The sequence below is a fragment of the Trachinotus anak genome, unplaced genomic scaffold, assembly GCF_046630095.1.
Source record: "Trachinotus anak isolate AG129_WGS33_773 ecotype Australia unplaced genomic scaffold, CSIRO_AGI_Tana_v1 ptg000002l, whole genome shotgun sequence".
NCBI classification, from domain to species: Eukaryota; Metazoa; Chordata; class Actinopteri; order Carangiformes; family Carangidae; genus Trachinotus; species Trachinotus anak.
The window spans coordinates 4,136,267-4,154,591 of NW_027273853.1; the positions used below are offsets into that span (position 1 = coordinate 4,136,267).

Below are 18,325 nucleotides of genomic sequence, written 5' to 3' on the forward strand. Positions count from 1 at the left end.
TTCACTTGGTGTTTAATGTGTCAACTAGAAAAATGGGGGCTCTCTCTCCCACATCCAGACACACGCCACACACACAGTATAACAATTGGAGTTGGTCGTATGAATGCACACAACATTGCCAAAGCATATTTACACAAATTATAAATTCATAAATAAACCATTTTCCTAAACAGTAAACCAGACACCTGCCATCAGCTGGCTTGATTTCAGCTGAGACGGAGGAGTTTACTCCACTGCAACTTTTGTCTGCAGCATTACAGTGTCATCTAGTTGTGAACTCTAAAGTCTATATTAATTATCTTTAATTAGTCTATGAATACAGGTGAATGTGAAATCCCCAAAACATACGACATTTACCAAGTTTAATTTGTCCAGTATAGCATAAAACACTTGTGGGCAAAACTCCATTCAAAAATCTGCTAAATTAATTCTGCCCTCTTTGATGCCAAAAAGTTATCTGCTGCATAATATGTGACATATGAAACCTCTGTAACTTTTTAAAACGATATAATAGTAACACAGGCTAATTACGCTTGTTTTCCGTTGGTACAATTATAGTAATAAGGATGCTTTTGTGTTTGGCTGCTGTTTGTGATACCTAATTAAAGTTTGAATGTCAAATTTCTAAGTGTTGCATTTGTTTAACACTAATTTGTATTCACATGGCCTTTTTGCTCCCAGGGAAACAAATGATAATGATATTCCAACTGTCCAGTTAAATCAAATGTGTTATTTGGCATTCAATGCTTTTTTAATGATACAACACAGAATAATTATCATAATAAAACAAGAATATAATAAGAATCTAAATAATTGATTAATAAAAGATAAATAATCATCATCATCATCATAATTATAAACTGTATAATAATAATAATCAACATGAATCTTCAGGGAAGACAATCAGCTTACATTTTATTGGCTGTCCTTCTATGTTATTGTTTAGTGATAATGTAGATTGAGTGATGATTGCATGAGGATTTGCAGAAAAGCACTCTATTACCTCATAGGAAGAATATAACGTATTTTATGCAGACTTGATGTTCACTGTAATGGATTACACAACTGAAGAACCTGCTGACTGATTTTAATATCACACAGGAAACCAAAGGATGTCTGAAACTGTAGGAAAACAACACTCAATCACAGAGACGTGATTTGAAAAGACAATAACAGCAGTAAGAGCAACAGTACCAGGAGACCTGCTGACTAGACGTCTCACGTTACTGAAATGGTAGCACTCCTCCTCCTTTTTTAAGATAACTGGCTGAAAGCCATTTTTTACCATGTTACATTGGAAAAGATCAGGTTCTCTTACATACCTCTTTTGATGAGACCTGGTTGTCTTTTTTAAACCACCTCAGTCTGGTGTCTTTCCAACTGGATGATACCTTGCTAGTGGCGTGTATCTAGGGACAGCACCTGTCTGTCCATCACTTTGGTCCAGACTGAAATATCTCAACAACAATTGAGTGGATTTCCATGAAATTATTTACTGATATCCAGGATGCCCAGATGATGAATCCTACTGACTTTGGTGATGGCTTGAGTTTTAACCTAGTGTCACCACGAGGCTGATATTTGTTGGTTTTTAGTGAAATGTCTGGAGAGAGCTATTGGACGGATTTCTGGTACAAACATTTTCCACCTCAGAATAATAACTTAACTTCTCATCGAGCAGCATGATCAAGTAAAAACTTCAGTTTGTCCAATACTTTGGCATATCTTTTAAAAACGTATGCCTCAGCTGTATGCTGTCACAGTAACATGTTAAACTAAGATGGTGAACATAGTAAATATGACACTAGCTATACACCAGCTTATTGACAATGTCACTTGGATTAGGTCTGTGTCTATTTGTTTGTTTGTTTCCTTGGTTAATATGAGAAGTTTGTCATGTGCAGGTTTACGACAGCATAAACTGTGACCATGTTAGCATGACAGCATTTAGCTCAGCACATTAGTGTCTAGCCACTAGTTTGACTGTAGAGTCTTGTTGGTTGTTAAATTCCTAGTTAATATAAGCAAATATATTCATTGTTTTTTTTCCTTTTTCTGATTTTTGTTTTGTAATGGATGGCCTGTGAATGGGGTTCACTGGAGGGTTGATGGGAGGTTTAGGGGCATTTTATTCCTTTTGTGAAATTGTACTAGCTTTATTTTTGCTCTTTGACCTTCCATTTTGCTTAAATAACCTCTTTACCCTCTTTCCTTTTGAAAAATGCTTTTCTTTCTTTCTTTCAACTGGTTGTCCATGCAAAATTAATGAAAACATTTTACAAAACAAAAAGTTGAGCATGATGTTTAGTAAATGGAATAAAGCATATAAAACGACACTTTAAAAGATGTTGTTTTTGTAAGAACCATCACAACATGGCGAAATGCTGCCTCAGACTTCAATCCCCTCTCTGCTGTGAGAGTCACATCATCTCTGCATGCTGACATCCAAACATGTTGCGTGTGTGCGTGAATATTTGGCACAGGTCTTGCAGCAGCGCCTGTTCCCATGCATTTTTTATCGGGTCTGCCCCTCTTGTCCAATAGAAAGAAGTAGGTAACTGCTGGGGCCTGGAGTCTGAGAAACTAGCTGGCCCCCTCCACCTTGATGAATAAGTAAACACATCGTACCAGGCAGAGATGCAGTCGGTAAAACTCTCAGCTGGAAGCAAGAAGATTTGCTTTCTTCCGGAAGAAATGCTGTTTACTCGCTGATGATTCCGCAGCTCGCTCCCTCTGAACTCTATTAACATTTTCCTCTGAGTCTGGATCCGTGCATCAACTCTAATTCTGGCCAGGAGATTGCATTTCTGTGCCTCTGTCAAACTCGCAGCAACTTGTATTAAAGCACACACACTAAAAAATCCTTGCCTCAGCCTTGATTTGTGGCTGTTAAGATTGTAGTTTGTAGGTTTTACCTGCTCGTATTTTTTTGTTTGTTTGTTAGATTTTTTTTGTTTTTTGTCTGTATTTGTGTTCAGTCTTTGCTCCTGGTTTGAAGTCGGTGGCCATGTTGGGAAAAGGTGATGTTAGCTCTTTCCATGCAACAATATACAGGTGTGTTCAGACAGAACAGGATGCAAATTCTAAATGTAGCAAGTAAAGTCAGTCAGAAAGATGTGGGCACGAATGTGCTGCAGGCAAATGTATTACCGTGCGCCATGAAAATGTAGCGAGAAACAGCTAATCTGGCTCTATTGAGCTCTAAAATGCACCTAAAACTCACTACTTAACATGATATCTCTTGTTTGTTTAATCTGCACACAAACAGAAATATTAAAACTAAAAATTGAGATTTTAGAGGAACTTACGTGCTCTAACTATTTCCTGGCGTTGAGCGGTAGCACAGTGCTTCCAGCTGTAGTTCCTAACTTGAAACGTAGACATGGGAATGGCATCGATCTCCACCTCTACATCTCTGCAAAAAAGCAAATAAGAGCATTTTCCAATATGTGTCTCTATTCCTGTAAGAGTTGTTATTTCTGTTCATAAAATCACAGAAAAACATTGATCTGAAAAGCACCAGACTGTTGTCATCACTGACGTCTCATCAGTATCTTTCCAGCTGCCCGTTTTCTTACCACACCCACACACTCCAACACACGCACACACACAAACACACTCCAGCTCAGCGTGGTCTCTGTGGGTTCATACACTGCCTGCATGTCAGCAGGCAAATGAACAATGGTGTTTACCAAATGGTTTTGTTGTTCAACACACAGGCTTATTAAAATGGCATCTCATTAGAGGCGCTGAGTAGCCATTTTATGAGATTAATTGCATTTTTTGAAAGCACTTTCTCTTCATTATTATTCTGCATTGCATATGGATTTGCTGTGACCGTAACAGCCCCACATATTCATATAACAGGAAGCTTAGAAACGGTTGGGAAATGAGCCAGAGGTGGAGCTGCTGTCTGTGTGCAGACCAAACACAGTCTTTTCTGCTCGGGTGTGAGAACAGGCTCAGTGTGTTTCCTGCTAAATTAATGAAATGGGCACCAGTGCATCTGTCTGCACCACTGTCCATTCACTTTCTGACATCAGACTTTTTGTCTCAACCACAAGGAGTTGATCCTGGAGATTTCAGTCATATCAAATGATCATCACTGTTGCTGAAGTCGCCCATTGTGCAGAAATTTTAGATGCTAAATTTTTTTGAGCACTTTACATCTTGTCCATGTTGGCTCAAATTCTGAAGAAGTTCTTGATCTTGGAATCAGCAGTTGAACAATCTCACCACAAGGGTCATTGAGTAGCTGCTCTGCTCTCCATCATATCGTATGATCTTTTTATGAATGAAACTCTTCTCCCAACAAGAACGACAGCATCAGTCACAAAAACAACATTTGTTTATGTTCGAGTGACAAAGACATCTAACGGCCGCAGGAAAAAATGAAGGAGGAAGCACCATCACCTTGTTGTAGGACAAGAAAGTCGAGGTGTTGGATGGCTCAACAACTTCTGCACATTTCTCATTTGCAACCAACAGTCAACATTTAACTACATGGTTATTATTGTTAACATTTTCTTTTGATTGGTAATATTCATTGCAATCAGAAGAGACTTCATTTGTGTTAATAAAGAAACTTTTATTGCCATGTGCAAAACAAGAGAGGAAGAGTGAGAGATGTGAGTCTTTGGCACTTAGACCCCATTGTGATGTCATCATATATGAAAAGGGTGTGAAGCTGTGCAAAGTAAAGGAGACCCCCACGGTCTAGAACCAGTGGTGGTCTTGTTGATGGGAAGACGAGAAGCTGGAGATCTGGATGTGATGAGGGGTGATGATGATAAGCTCGGCCTGCACTGGATATGAAGACTTGGGATGAATGAAGTGGAGGAGCGTCGCAGCAAAACACACTGAAATGACAGTTGACAGCAGGAGAGAGGACTGGTTTCAAACAGGTTTTTTGTGATATTTGAGTTTTTTAAAAATCAGGTACTGATATATCTGCCATAAATCGATGGACTAAACATACATTACTGTTTAAAGGTTTTAGGTACTTCAGATATTTAGATTTCTATCAATCACTCTGGACCATCAGGGAGGCATGTGATCGATCCCACATCAATCCTGCAGCAGGACAATGAGCTCAAACATTCAGCCAGAGTCATGAAGAACTATCTTCAGAGACAAGAGGACCAAGGAGTCCTGCTACAGATGGTCTGACCTCCACAGAGACCTGATCCCAGCATTGTGGAGTCAGTCTGGGAGCACATGAAGAGACAGACGACACTAAGACAGGAGAACTGTGGCAGGTTGTCCAACAAGGCTGGAACAACCCACCTGCCAAGTGCCTTCAACACCTGAACTGAGGAGAACTTGTAGTTTTAAGGCAAATGGTGATCACCCCTCATATTTATTTGATTTAGATTTTTCCTGTTTGCTGCACTTTGTATGAAATTAACTGATAAAAACTCCATATCTTTTAAAGTATCCTCACTTTACTTTTTCACAGTACTTCATATTTGGTATTCCTGTCATTCAGTGTTGTTATCAGCAGACACTTAAATGATATACCTGTGACGAGCTAAAGAATAATTTGGTAACATCATGCTGGCCAGTGTATCATCTGGCTCTTTGTTTCCTGTGAACACAAGATAAAATAATTCTAGTCTTTTAAAACCTTTTTGGAAAAACTAAAGCAGTTTCAAGAATCTCGTGCTGCATTAGTCCCAGAAACCTTTTCAGCTTATCATCAACATTGTTTAAAATAATCAGATCTCTGTAATCAATGATCATGGTTGACTGCAAAGTGCAGCTGCACATTCTTCATGATTAAAGCAGGCTTCAGCCCTAAGCAGACATAATCCTCTCCTTCTAAAGCTTGTACTGCAGGCCTGCAGTACATGTAAACTGCATCTGGAGTGTATTTACCTTTCAGGTCAAAGACGAACATGAAAGGCTTTCATAGTCCCAATGGTGGCGATTGTAATGAGGATAGGCTCTCCTCAGCAGCCAGCGATTTGACCCACATTAGCTCTCTACCCGAGGCCCACAGAGGCAGGATGGAGATGAAGAATAACAGCTGGATATAGTGTCTGAGATGCGCATTATAAATTAAAGCATATTCACAGAGTTCCACAAGACTGTGTGAAGTTCATAAACCAGAGGGGATTTTAAAAAAAGCCATTAACAGCCCTTGGCACAGATTCCCAAGCACACCACAGCACTGTGATGATCTCTTAAATAAGACTGAAACAATCTGACTACAGACACAGTGTCATTGTTACTGTTCAGGTTGTAGTGGACCTTGACTGAGTGATGCTCCTTCAAATGTCTTGAAAGTTCAGTCTGTTTTTATTGTGAGAGAAGACCTTCAATTTAAGGCTCCTTTTAAAGAATAAAAAGACAAAACAGCAGCAAAAAATGTAGGAACTCCAGTTTGGAGGAGTAGAGGTCACGAAAACAAAATTACAGAAACAGAGCCTGTGAAATCAGATAAAGATGCAGCAGGTGATGTCCACAAAGACCATTCACAGACCAAAGCCAACAGCGAACTGACTGAAGGTGGCCACTAAACACACAAGTGCCACAACTGAATACCCCCTGTACATGAGGGCCAACTAAAAACAATCTAACCACAATCATTAGCCCACACAAGCATTACTGTGATATTCTCCACAGCAGTGCTGACAGTTAACCAGCTAGCGATAGCAACATTTGCCAATCAAATTCATAATTGTAGTAACAGCAAGTCAGCTAACATTATCATGCTACTGTAGCCATCACGAATTAAAACAGCATGTATGTTATGTAGCATCAAGTTACTCACACATGGAGAAGAATACCAGTTCTGAGTCAAGCTGGAGCCCTTTGACAGCTTGTGGGTTCTCCATCCCGGTAAAGACAGAGCGGTATTGACTCCACGGTCAGACTGGGAAAGAAATTTAGCCTTGGACAATGACATTTAAAAACTTATTGGGTGTTTTGATGGCCGACCAGGATTTGAGCCAGTAATCCCCACGGTCAGTTGTCCTTTGCTCTGGTTTATTCTGCATTTGTCTTTGTAGATGAAAAAGTGGTTTCTCTAGTGGAGGAAATTCTGGAGGTTGCTTTGATTGGAACACTGTTGCTTTCATCCAAAGGCTGTGCTGTGTCAGTTTGCGTATGGGCAGTGCCTATGTGTTTAAATGTGGGAAAGGCCAACATGAGGGACTCAAACACATGAGCATACCACATTTCCAGCCAAGTTAACAGAGAAAAAGAGGAGGTTAACAGAGTTAACATAGAATCTCAGATTACTGTTAACTGTCTTTACATAGAAAATAGTTGTTTACTGCTATATTAGTGTTTAAAGTCTTGGTCTCATTTACGGAACCTTTAACAATGACTGTCTGTGTATCCTCAGCATATTGACTTGATTGAAGAATTGACTCATTTTATTGTTCACTTCAGTGGAATTTTTTTTTTTCCTCTTCTCTCTTTGGCTTCTCCCAAAGTACAGTAAACATACATGCACTATGCATAGTGCAGATGAACAGGTGACAGCAGTAGAGAAAACCATATAAATCTTATAAATCTCTTCCCTGATGCAGTTGTTCTTGGTTCAGTGCCTGTGTGACACTGGGAAAAACAGACTTCTTGTATATGATCCAGCCCTTGGAGCCCTGAATCGATGGCCAGATGGGAGCAGCTCAAACTCTGAGTGTAATGGGTGTGAGATATCTGCAGTTGTGTGTGTAGCCTTCCTGTGCACAGCATTGTCAAATATATTGAAACGTTGTTTTTTGAGACTCACCAATCCCTTCCCTGCTGTGGTAACAATTTTGGGGAACTTGTTTTTGCTTATTTTCACTCAAGACTCTGAGTGACTGTATGTTTTATCCTGTGCTGTGGAGCTCCAAGTGACCCACAGTTTCACACATCACATATTCCTGCATGACTATGAACAAACTGTAATTCATTTTAAATTAATCACACATGCACCATCCTGCTGCTGCCAATATGCACCAGAGCACTAAATGTCTTTATGCCTTCATCTTTTGTTTTGTTTTTGTTTGTTGGTCTTTAATGAGATTAGTTGACAATATGAAAAATATGAATAATGAAATAATGAAAATCACACTGGCTTTATCCTTTCAGTGATAAATCCTTACACAAATGTAAATGTTATATTATATAATGTAATGCTGCGATTCCAATTGGTCTCTGTTATAGGGTCATAGGGTATGATATACAGTATTATGTACTGACTGGGGTAATGAATAGTGAAAACGAGAAGCTATGATTATATTGACAATAACAGCAATAATAATAATAATAATAATAATTAACGTTGGTAAGAAATGTATCTACAGTTGTTGTGGAGGTGGTGTTGGGGTAGGGACGGAGGTGCCCTGGCATCAACAGCAGTACAGGGAGGTTTCAGTACTATTGTCTGGGTGGAGTTGTGTGTGCATGGTGGTATCTGTTTTGGGTGAATGGTAGTCATGTTGATAAATGGGGTCCATTGTCTTTGAAATGAGTCTATTTGGTTGTTTTTATTTCAGTCTGTCTTCCTGTTGAGATATGTTCACATAGTAAATTATGCCAACTGGGATGTTGAGAGACTGAAAAAAAAAAGTAAATGTTGAACTATAAATGAGTGTAATGAGTGATAACGATCACGTCGAGCTCTTTTGATCAAATTGTAGAATTTAAGGTAATATAGGAGAATATATCATTTCTACAATACTGTCATCAACACCGTTGAATCATCGTGGGCTGTCTTCTATATTTTTTATTTTTATAAACGTGCAACATGAACGCCAATCTCCTGTCCATGACTCTCACGCATATAAACATCACATAGTCAAGCTGAAGTGAATGCATAAATAGCTTCCAATCATCCGTGTTCATTGAGTCACTAATGTGAACCAGCTGTCGTGCAGATTCATCACAGTCGACTCTCACAGCGCTTTGTCTCCGCAGCAACAAGTGGCCCATCCATCTTTTTCTGTCTTAATTTATTCAGGCAATGCTGTTTTGCTGAGCAGGCATATTCTGTTTCAGCATTTCTCACAGTTACACACATTCCCACCTGGGAGCATCCCAGTACAACCACAGTCTCTTACTGGTGGAGACTTGCTGCTGCTGCTGCTGCTGCTGCTGCTGACACAAATGGGGATTAAGTGCCTTGCTGAAGGGCACCTTGATGGACGTCAATGAATTTAAAGCATTACTCTTTCATCCTCCACAATCACACTTTCACAGCGGCTCCACTTATCGACTCTGCAACCCTCCAGCTACAAACCTGTCTCTTCTAACTTTCATTCAGGCTGCAGGCCTTCCATTCTCCAAATTACTGCTCAGATCTGTTAATCTTCACTTCAGGATACTGTACCAATATGAACTGACAGGAATGTGCAGAATCACACCAGCCAAAGATATTTTAATGCATCTGACTTTGTCCTGGTAATTCTTTTCAGCTGTGGTTTCTGTCCTTGCATCTTTTTCTGATCTGAGGTTTACATCATACTGGGCTGAAAACATTGATACCAGATGATCCTGCAAAACCCTGGATTATGTCCAATGGCAACACTTTTAAAGGGCCAGTCCATTAATAAAGTGTAAGATGAGATAGAAGTTTTAACAGGGGGGTCTATTGAAAGATGTGATGGACAGATTGAACCATATATAAGCTGCAGTTATGAGCTGATTTGTTGATTCAGCTCCTGTCAGGAGCTGGATATTAATTTAAAAAAAAAAAGTTATAAAGTATAAGTGAAACAACTTTGCATGTATTTTACAGTCAGCTCCAGTTGGGCAGCTATTGTTGGAATATGACAAAGAAGAAGACAAAGAATGTGTTTCATTTTTCTTCTTCTAGTCCCAGTTACCCAGAAAAATTACATTTTCTCTGAGCCGTAGCCATTGACTGAAATCATCAGCGTTTTCTCTGAAATTATATGTAGTTGAGAACACAACTTCTGACCTGTTTGACAATAAAAATAAGCATTATTGGTAAAGCAAAGCAGCTTTATAGCGTACACTTGTATGCTTTACATTTAATCAAGCAATGACTATGTGCATACCATACATACTATACAGTTGAATAACCAGCTATAGATACCTGTACTAATATAGGCACCACAGAGCAGCACTTACACATTCTCATAGTTCAAACCACAAACACACACACACACACACACACACACACACACACACACACACACATACACACACACACACACACACAAATTGTCCACAGGCCTGAGAAAACAAACAGGAAGGTGGTGAGCTTAGCTGCAGATGTAGCTTAAATGTAGATACAGTTCTTATTGATCCCATGGTCTGGGGACCTGGTAGTTGTCAGGTTGTTCACATTTGAATCTTTGAATCTCCATACATCAAACACCTCTCTCACATTTCCCAAAGTTTCACTTTTGCACAGCTTCTCAGATTAGTGACGGGCAACGCCTGACGCAGTGACATCAGCATCATTTTGGATCTTCAGTTCACAGTGAATGACATCTGAACTGTTTTAATCTGCACTGGGTACAGTGAAAGTCAGGATATCTTGGCCTGTGTCAATTTTGACTATTTTTCTCTTTGAAGTGTCTTTTCCAAGTCCCTCAACTGTGCCTCTTCAAACAATAATGGGAAACTTACACTACAGGTATCAGTAGTGTAAAAAATGCAGGATGCCTGCAGAGGAAGAGGAGCAAGCTTGAAATGCATCACAATGAAGACTAGATGATTTTTTTGTGTTCTTCAGCCACTGTTCCTGTTTTTCTGCACCTAACTGCTCAAGGTGGCCTCATTTCTGATGTAATAACTGACCTGTTTGAGAAGCTTTTCATCCGTTTTTAAGGGCAAACGTTTGGGTTATGTCAAATAAACTATTATGATAAGGTTCGGGTAAAGCATGACGTTAAGGAACGTGGCTGTACAGTACAGTCTGACTAAAGAGAAGCCTGTGCTATAAAGAGAGGGTTTGACTGCTGGCAGCAATTTGTGTGCAATTTAACAGAGTAATTTCATAACATTTGCCACAGTACACCTGTTAATATAATTTGTCCACAAGCTATTGTTGAACCTTAAATGTAGATCCTGGAAATAATAATGGAAGGAGAGGCTGTAAGCCAGGAGAGCCAGGTTTATACTAATATTAAAAACTGTTGTAATTCTCTTTTTCTGTGGAATTTATATTTGCAAAACAAAAGGTTATTGGACAGGACAAATCTGCTTTCATTTCTGTTGTGGAGACACTGTTTCCAATGTCCACCAGTAAAGATAAATCCTTCTATAGGACATATAACAGTATTTAATCCTGGAACTCATTAGTATTCCTCTCTACCTGTTATGATTTCACTAGCTCTAATCTAAAATGACTTCAGTCATAGAAATGAGCTCACTGGGTATACACACTGATAATTTTCTGAGGAAAACACAAAACAAAAAAACTATTTGGCAGAGGAGCATTTTAAACCAAAGCAAACAGGCCCAACAAATGGTACTTATTTATTCATAGATGTACCTTCATTTCCATATAAATGTACGTGACCTCTTGGAGGCTTGTTTGTTGTTTAGATTCGCTCAGAGAAGGCAAACAAAAATCTAATTTCTTAGCAGTATTTTCTCTCACAGAGAAAACATGTGGCCATTATTTCGCCTTGTTAGATATTCTTTCGTCGTCTCAATATCTGATTTCGCAGGCTGCCATCTCAAATAACGGTGTGTGTGTATGCGTGGAGGTGCTTTTGTGAGGACTTTAATAATATTGACTCACAGCTGTCATTGTGTTTCCACTTACTCCTGCTGCTCGTCTCTCAGGTGCCAGAGTTTTGTGACAGAAACACAAAATGGCTTACTTCTCTGGCAGACGGCAGATGGTTTTCCCTCTAAAATGGAGCTGGAGTGATGAATAACACAATGAATGATGAGTTGTTTATTGAGCTATTGCGCCCAGCGGCAGGGGCACGAGCCTGTGCTGAAATCGTCCCTGTCACTGGGGAGCTCATGGTTTCTCACATCGAAGGCTTCGTTTTGCTGTTGAGCAACATCAGAATTAGGGAGGGTGTCATGGGATCCATAGTTTTTTAGATGAGGTTCCAAATAGGACGGAGAGTGAGCAGGGTTATTCTCTTCAGCTAAAGGATTGTCAACACTATCAGCAAATATCACACTGAACAAGGCTGAGAGCATTTGTCTTCTATCTAACAATGTCACTGGTGTTTACTGAAACATCATCTGGCTCTAATGACAGCTGCACGCAGGCTGAACAGATGAACGACGTTTCCCCTCATGAACAGTTAGATTAACAACCAAAATGACTTATTATTAGCAATTACTTTGCTTAATCCAATGATAAACCTAGAGATCAGCCGTCAGTATCTCCGTCAGTGCTGTTGGCCACATCTGTCGCGCTCAGTACCTCATCAGTTAACAGATGGATTTCCATCCAGCTTTGGGACCGATGCTTCAGGGCCACAACTGCTGATTATTTTTTCGATTAAATCTACGCTTATCAATATTTCTCTATTAACAGTGGATCAAATGACTATGAGTAATGTGAAATGAGTCACTCATAGTGATGAACCCACAGAAAATTATCATTCAACTCTGCAGTTCCCCTCAGCTCTATGAAACGTTTTAGCATCCTTCATCTGTCAATAGGAAACTGGTTGCTAAAATGTTCAGTCTGCTGCCTGTCTGCTTGCTGCTTTAATGATTAATAATTATTATTTTTATTTTTATTTTTTTATCAATCGATCAGTAGATAACAAGATGTTTATTTTGGGCTGAAACCAGTTGGATTCCAGCTGGGGACCTTTGTTAATAATTCATGTTTTATTTACATAGCACCTTTAGTAACATAAAAAGCAGCTCCGAGTGTTTTACAAGAAAAGATACTGAAACAAAATGACAGATGTTTAAAGGAGCTATTTGTAAGTTTTTCTGTTGCCAGATAGCTAACGTTAGCATTAACAGCTGTTAACTTACCAGTTACTGTTTCCAGTGTTACCAAGTTTCTTACCAAGAAATATTGAGAGTTCAGCATCAAACTCCATTCCTTTACCAACAGCTGTCTCCAGAGATGGAGCAATATAATTGACTCTTGTCTGTATGACGTCTTGTCCTCTGCTGAAGTTAGCACGCTAACCAGCTAGCTTTCCAATAACTCACTCAGGGACTCACTGCCCTGAAGACGTAGAGCTGCTAAGAAACCGTGTTTGGTGGCGGAGAGAGCTTTCAAATATCCTTTTTAAAGACAGGACACAAAATGCAATAAAAAACAATAAGAAAGATGATACTGATAATAAAAACAACTGATTGTAGTAAAAGCAAAAAATTATAAATAATTAAACTTTTATTTGAGAGTTCTTTTATATTACTTTAAACTTATAATATCTAACTTTTCCTGATGTTATTTCCAAAATTCAGTTCAGAGTCTATATAGGTCATAGGTCATACAGTAGGTGATAGGTCATACCATCCCTCTCTCCCTTTTCCTGCACCATCTTCACTGTAAATGTTCTAATGAAAACTAAATAATATTCAGCTGCATGAATATAAAAATGAGAAAAGCTACAAATTCTCACATTTGAGAAGCTGAAACCTGTGAATTGAACTTTTCTATCAAAGCTTTTGATGATTTGTATTGTTTTTCTGATAACTAACTAATTTATAAATTAACTAATTGTTTCAGCACTACAATACTTACCTTACTTAGATCAGTTCTCCTCTGAGGCAAAACTAATTTATGCTTTTTGAGCAAAGCAGGTAATGAGGTCTTTGTTATTCCTTTCACAGAAGTCTACCACTAATCTTTAATATCAGTGTCATAACCCCAATGTCTACAAGGAGCAGAGTTTTAAAAAATGTGTAGTTAGCCATGTGTGCGAGCTCCCATACATTTTAATTTCCTTTCGATCACCATCTTTCTGTTTGTCTCTGATTTCCTGCAGTGAGAGGTGTGATCATGAGGCTGATGTGGAAGTCTGTGGACAAGATGAGGTGTTTCAGGAAACGATCCATGTTCCCATTCCTTGGCTTCCTTGTCACCTTCCTGCTCTTTTTCAACCTTTACATGGATGATGGATATGTGCTGGTAGGTTTTGCCTTTGAGTTGTATCAAAACCTTATGATTGCACTTGAATGCTTTGAATGTTTCTGTGCAATTTAACGCTTGGCATTTTGCTTTTTGCTCAGTTTGTGCTTGTTTTTGTAATTCTAGGAGGCTGAAAAAAGACAGCTGGGAGAGACACTAATGCATCCTGCAAACTCTGAAAGATACGTCCACACATTCAGAGACTTATCCAATTTCTCTGGAACCATAAATGTGACCTATCGCTATCTTGCAGGAATTCCTTTGCCACGCAAAAGTAGGTATTTCTACCAAGGTGATGGTAATTTGATGCTAGTTTCTGATATTTAATCACAAGCACACACATTTTTTAATGAAGTGACAAAAATGATTTCTGTTCACAGAGTATCTCACCATTGGTTTGTCATCTGTCAAGAGGAAAAAGGGTAATTATCTTCTGGAAACAATTAAATCCATCTTTGATCAGTCCAGTTATGAGGAGCTGAAAGAGATTGTGGTTGTGGTCCACTTGGCAGACTTTGACCTGGTATGGTGTGAGAACCTGGTGCAGGAAATCACGAGGAAGTTTGCTCATCACATCATAGCTGGACGCCTCCTGGTGATCCACACTCCAGAGGACTATTACCCATCTCTGGATGGGCTGAAAAGAAACTACAACGACCCAGAGGACCGAGTCCGTTTCCGCTCTAAGCAGAACGTTGACTACGCTTTCCTCCTCAACTTCTGCACAAACCTCTCTGACTTCTACATGATGTTAGAGGACGATGTGCGCTGCTCCAGGAACTTCCTGACAGCGCTGAAGAAGGTGATCACCTCCAGAGAAGGTTCCTACTGGGTGATGCTGGAGTTTTCCAAGCTGGGCTACATCGGGAAGCTGTACCACTCCAAAGACCTGCCACGTCTGGCTCATTTCCTCCTCATGTTCTACCAGGAAATGCCCTGCGACTGGCTCCTCATCCACTTCAGGGGTCTGCTAGCCCAGAAGGACGTGATCCGCTTCAAGCCCTCACTGTTCCAGCACATGGGCTACTACTCCTCTTACAAAGGAGCAGAGAACAAACTGAAAGATGACGACTTCGAGGAAGACTCTCTAGACATTCCTGACAACCCTCCCGCCAGCCTTTACACAAACATCAATGTCTTTGAAAACTATGATGCCACGAAGGCTTACAGTAGTATTGTTGATGAATATTTCTGGGGGAAACCTCCCTGCACTGGAGATTTCTTCGTCATAATCTTTAACAAATCAACTAAAATCAGCAGAATTAAAATAGTTACGGGTACAGAGGACCGGCAGAATGACATTCTCCATCACGGCGCTCTGGAAGTGGGACAGAAATCTGTGGAAACTAAACAGGGAAGGCAGTGCACATCCTACATCACATTAGGGGAGTTTAAAGGCGGAAACATTGAGGTTAACAATGTAGATCACAAGATCGGCTTTGACATCGAGTGTGTACGAATAGTAGTGACTGCCAGTCAGAAAGAATGGCTCATCATAAGAACTATCAGTTTATGGACCACACAGCCAGTGAGTCAGTTAAAGAAGTGATAGAGGACATTTTTAAATGATCATCTGTATGTACAATATTAATTATGGATGCAGTTGTTACAAGTTCTTTTTGAACTACTGCTGTTTTTGAATTCAAAACAATCCATATTTTCTTGGGTTGTTCAGAAACTTGCTTTATGTTTACAAGGTGATGTATTAAAATGACCAATCTGTACATTATGGAGCCTTTATACTTATGTTCATTTTCAGAAAATCTGTATATAAAATTGTTAATACTTGGCTGGTATCTTTTATTTTTGTCCCTCTTTCTAAGCACCTAAAGGGGAATTCGAGCTTAAAAACAATGAACTTAACTCTAAATGTGTTGTTTTCTTAGTTCAGACAGAGATTTTTAAAGACAGCCAACATCCAGACTCAGTTAATGGACAGCTGCCTTTCATACAGTGTTTCTAAATCTGATAATTAATGAGGATGAATGAATGAATGAATTCAATGCTGCACGAAACTGCTGTTTTCACATCTAAAATTTACTGAATATAGTAATATTTCTGTGGTAATGTATGTTGTGAGTGAGGATTTGTGAGTAGCAGAGGTAGAGCAATCAGAGCACACCTCAACCTGACAATATGAAAGTAGAGGTTCCATCTCCCACCCCAAAGTCTTTTTGAATATGCTAAAACAGTCTAGTTTAAATGTTACAGGTTTTTTTTCTCCTACAAATTAACCATGAAATGGCAATAATTACCTGATTGACTGGAACTAAGTGAACCAGAACCAGCTGGATCTCTTGAATGTAAATTACAAATGTACTGGATCTTGGCAATGTTCTCAACAGCCTGGAGTTTTACAGATACAGTATTATAATCTGTGGGCTTCATCTTAATTTTGTTTGGTATTGTTTGCTGCCATCTGCTGGTAAATTTACAGCTTGACACAGAGGGAACCGTATTTGCTAGTAATGAAAAAGAGTTCAACAATGACTTGTGTAAATGTAATAAAGTGTTTGGATTAAAAGTGTAACGAGACATCATATAAATTGTCAGAAAAAAGTTATGAAACCTCTTCATTACAATATCTAATAATTATTACATCATATAAAGGCTGCAAGGTACTTGTAACTGGTGATGTCATTGTATTGAGTTACAGGCCACTGTGATACAAGATAAATGTAAAAATAGCTCAATAACAATATTCAAGTCAATTTTCTTATCACATCATAAATTAAAAATATGTTACAGCTCTTATTAACGTGTCATAACTTATTACAAAAAGTGTAACAGAGCTATACTGTTACATTTTTACAGGTTATTAGATTTTATGTCAGTTATTAGATGCTTACAGAGAAACAGCAGCTTATATAGAAACTTATTTGGCAACATTAATACATGTATATATTTGGGACTTACTTTAAGAGTGGACATGTAATTTCCCACATGATAAATTGTCTCTGCTTCAATTGTGATTGAGTAAGATTGTAAATCTTTTATGGTCAAATAGACCAAATTATATTATTGATCTGTTTTATTCACTCAGAGTTTATTAGACTCACCATGCGCAAGCACACAAGCACCATGCGCTTTTCACATAGCCTCTTCTCATTTGGGAACCTTTGATTTTTATTAGGTCAAATTTACTGGAATTTACTCTACATATTTGACCTACAGTAGGTTTTGTCGTAAACTATGAAAATTTATAAAAATCCACCCAAAAACATTTTAGTGAAGAAAGAAATCCAGAGGAAGAGCAACAGAGGAGGGATATCTTCTCTAGCACGGACAGATATGAAATAGACATTGTTTATACAGAGTAAACAGAAATAACAACAGTAAAATGACAATATGGAGGAAATGAATAATGATATCAGGTCAATAAACAAAGTGCAAAACTATATGAAGACTATGAACCTGTGAAGATTATGCCTCTCTTCTCCTCAGGTCTGAGAGAGTTACAGGTGTCACCTGTGCTGCAGCCTCCTCTCTGTATGAGTCCTCTTCAGGTGTTGTGTGTGCCAGCAAATAACAGATGGCCTGGCTGCAGACAGAGCCAAACCCAGAATGAGATTTGGGATGAAAACAGCCTTTTCGCCAGGGAACCAAGTTCACTTAACTTCTCTAACTCTGTGACATTTCATTGGGTTGTATCAAAAGTTAATCTCCTTTTCCTTTTTTTTAATCATCATATCAACAGCCAGAGTCTTTATTTTATTGTCTACTGCACATTTCAGAGTTCCTTCTCCTTTTGCTCCCTGATGTCTTTGTCCTGAGTAAATATCCTGAATATATCTTATATTATCTTCCTCATATTTGTCCTCAGGTGGCCCATTCTTCTCTCCTGCCTTCCAGTTGAATACAATTTCCCTGATCCCATTTCTCTGCTCATTATACTCGCTACTTGTTTTTTTTTTTTTTTTTACTGCCCTATACCACCTCCCAGACGTCCTGTAGTTATGTGTAATCTGAACCAATCTCCCATCATCTTTCTCCTGCAGTTGAAATAATTCAGCGAAATGCATGACATCAAGGTAAAGAACTCCTAAACCATTATGCCTGACAGACATTCGTTTGTGTTCTTATCATTATATGATGTGCATCTATTTGATACATCGATTGATGAATCTATTTAAGATAAAGCAATAACAACAAAGCAGAATTTTGAGACCTGACAGGAAATCAACCTGTCAGTAATTATGAGTCTTAAATTATAAATAGAATGAAATTATCAAGATCCTGATATTTTTATTCTGTTGATGGTTCACATCATTTGTGAATTTGAAAAAACAA

General features: G+C 38.8%; 1 protein-coding gene across 2 annotated transcripts in view; it reads left to right on the forward strand.

Moving 5' to 3' along the window:
• LOC139628859 (alpha-1,3-mannosyl-glycoprotein 4-beta-N-acetylglucosaminyltransferase C-like) overlaps positions 1–17,195 on the forward strand; it is a 37,924-nt gene extending 20,729 nt beyond the window's left edge. Inside the window, exons 2-4 of one of the 2 annotated variants that reach the window (XM_071490985.1) lie at positions 13,893–14,035; positions 14,162–14,309; positions 14,416–17,195. In XM_071490985.1, the coding sequence (XP_071347086.1) occupies positions 13,893–14,035; positions 14,162–14,309; positions 14,416–15,584 (1,460 nt within the window). In that variant the 3' untranslated portion in view covers positions 15,585–17,195. Of the gene's footprint in view, positions 1–13,892; positions 14,036–14,161; positions 14,310–14,415 lie in introns of those variants that run through there. The other variant, XM_071490986.1, reaches the window with a different exon arrangement.
• Positions 17,196–18,325: the final 1,130 nt, after the last annotated feature.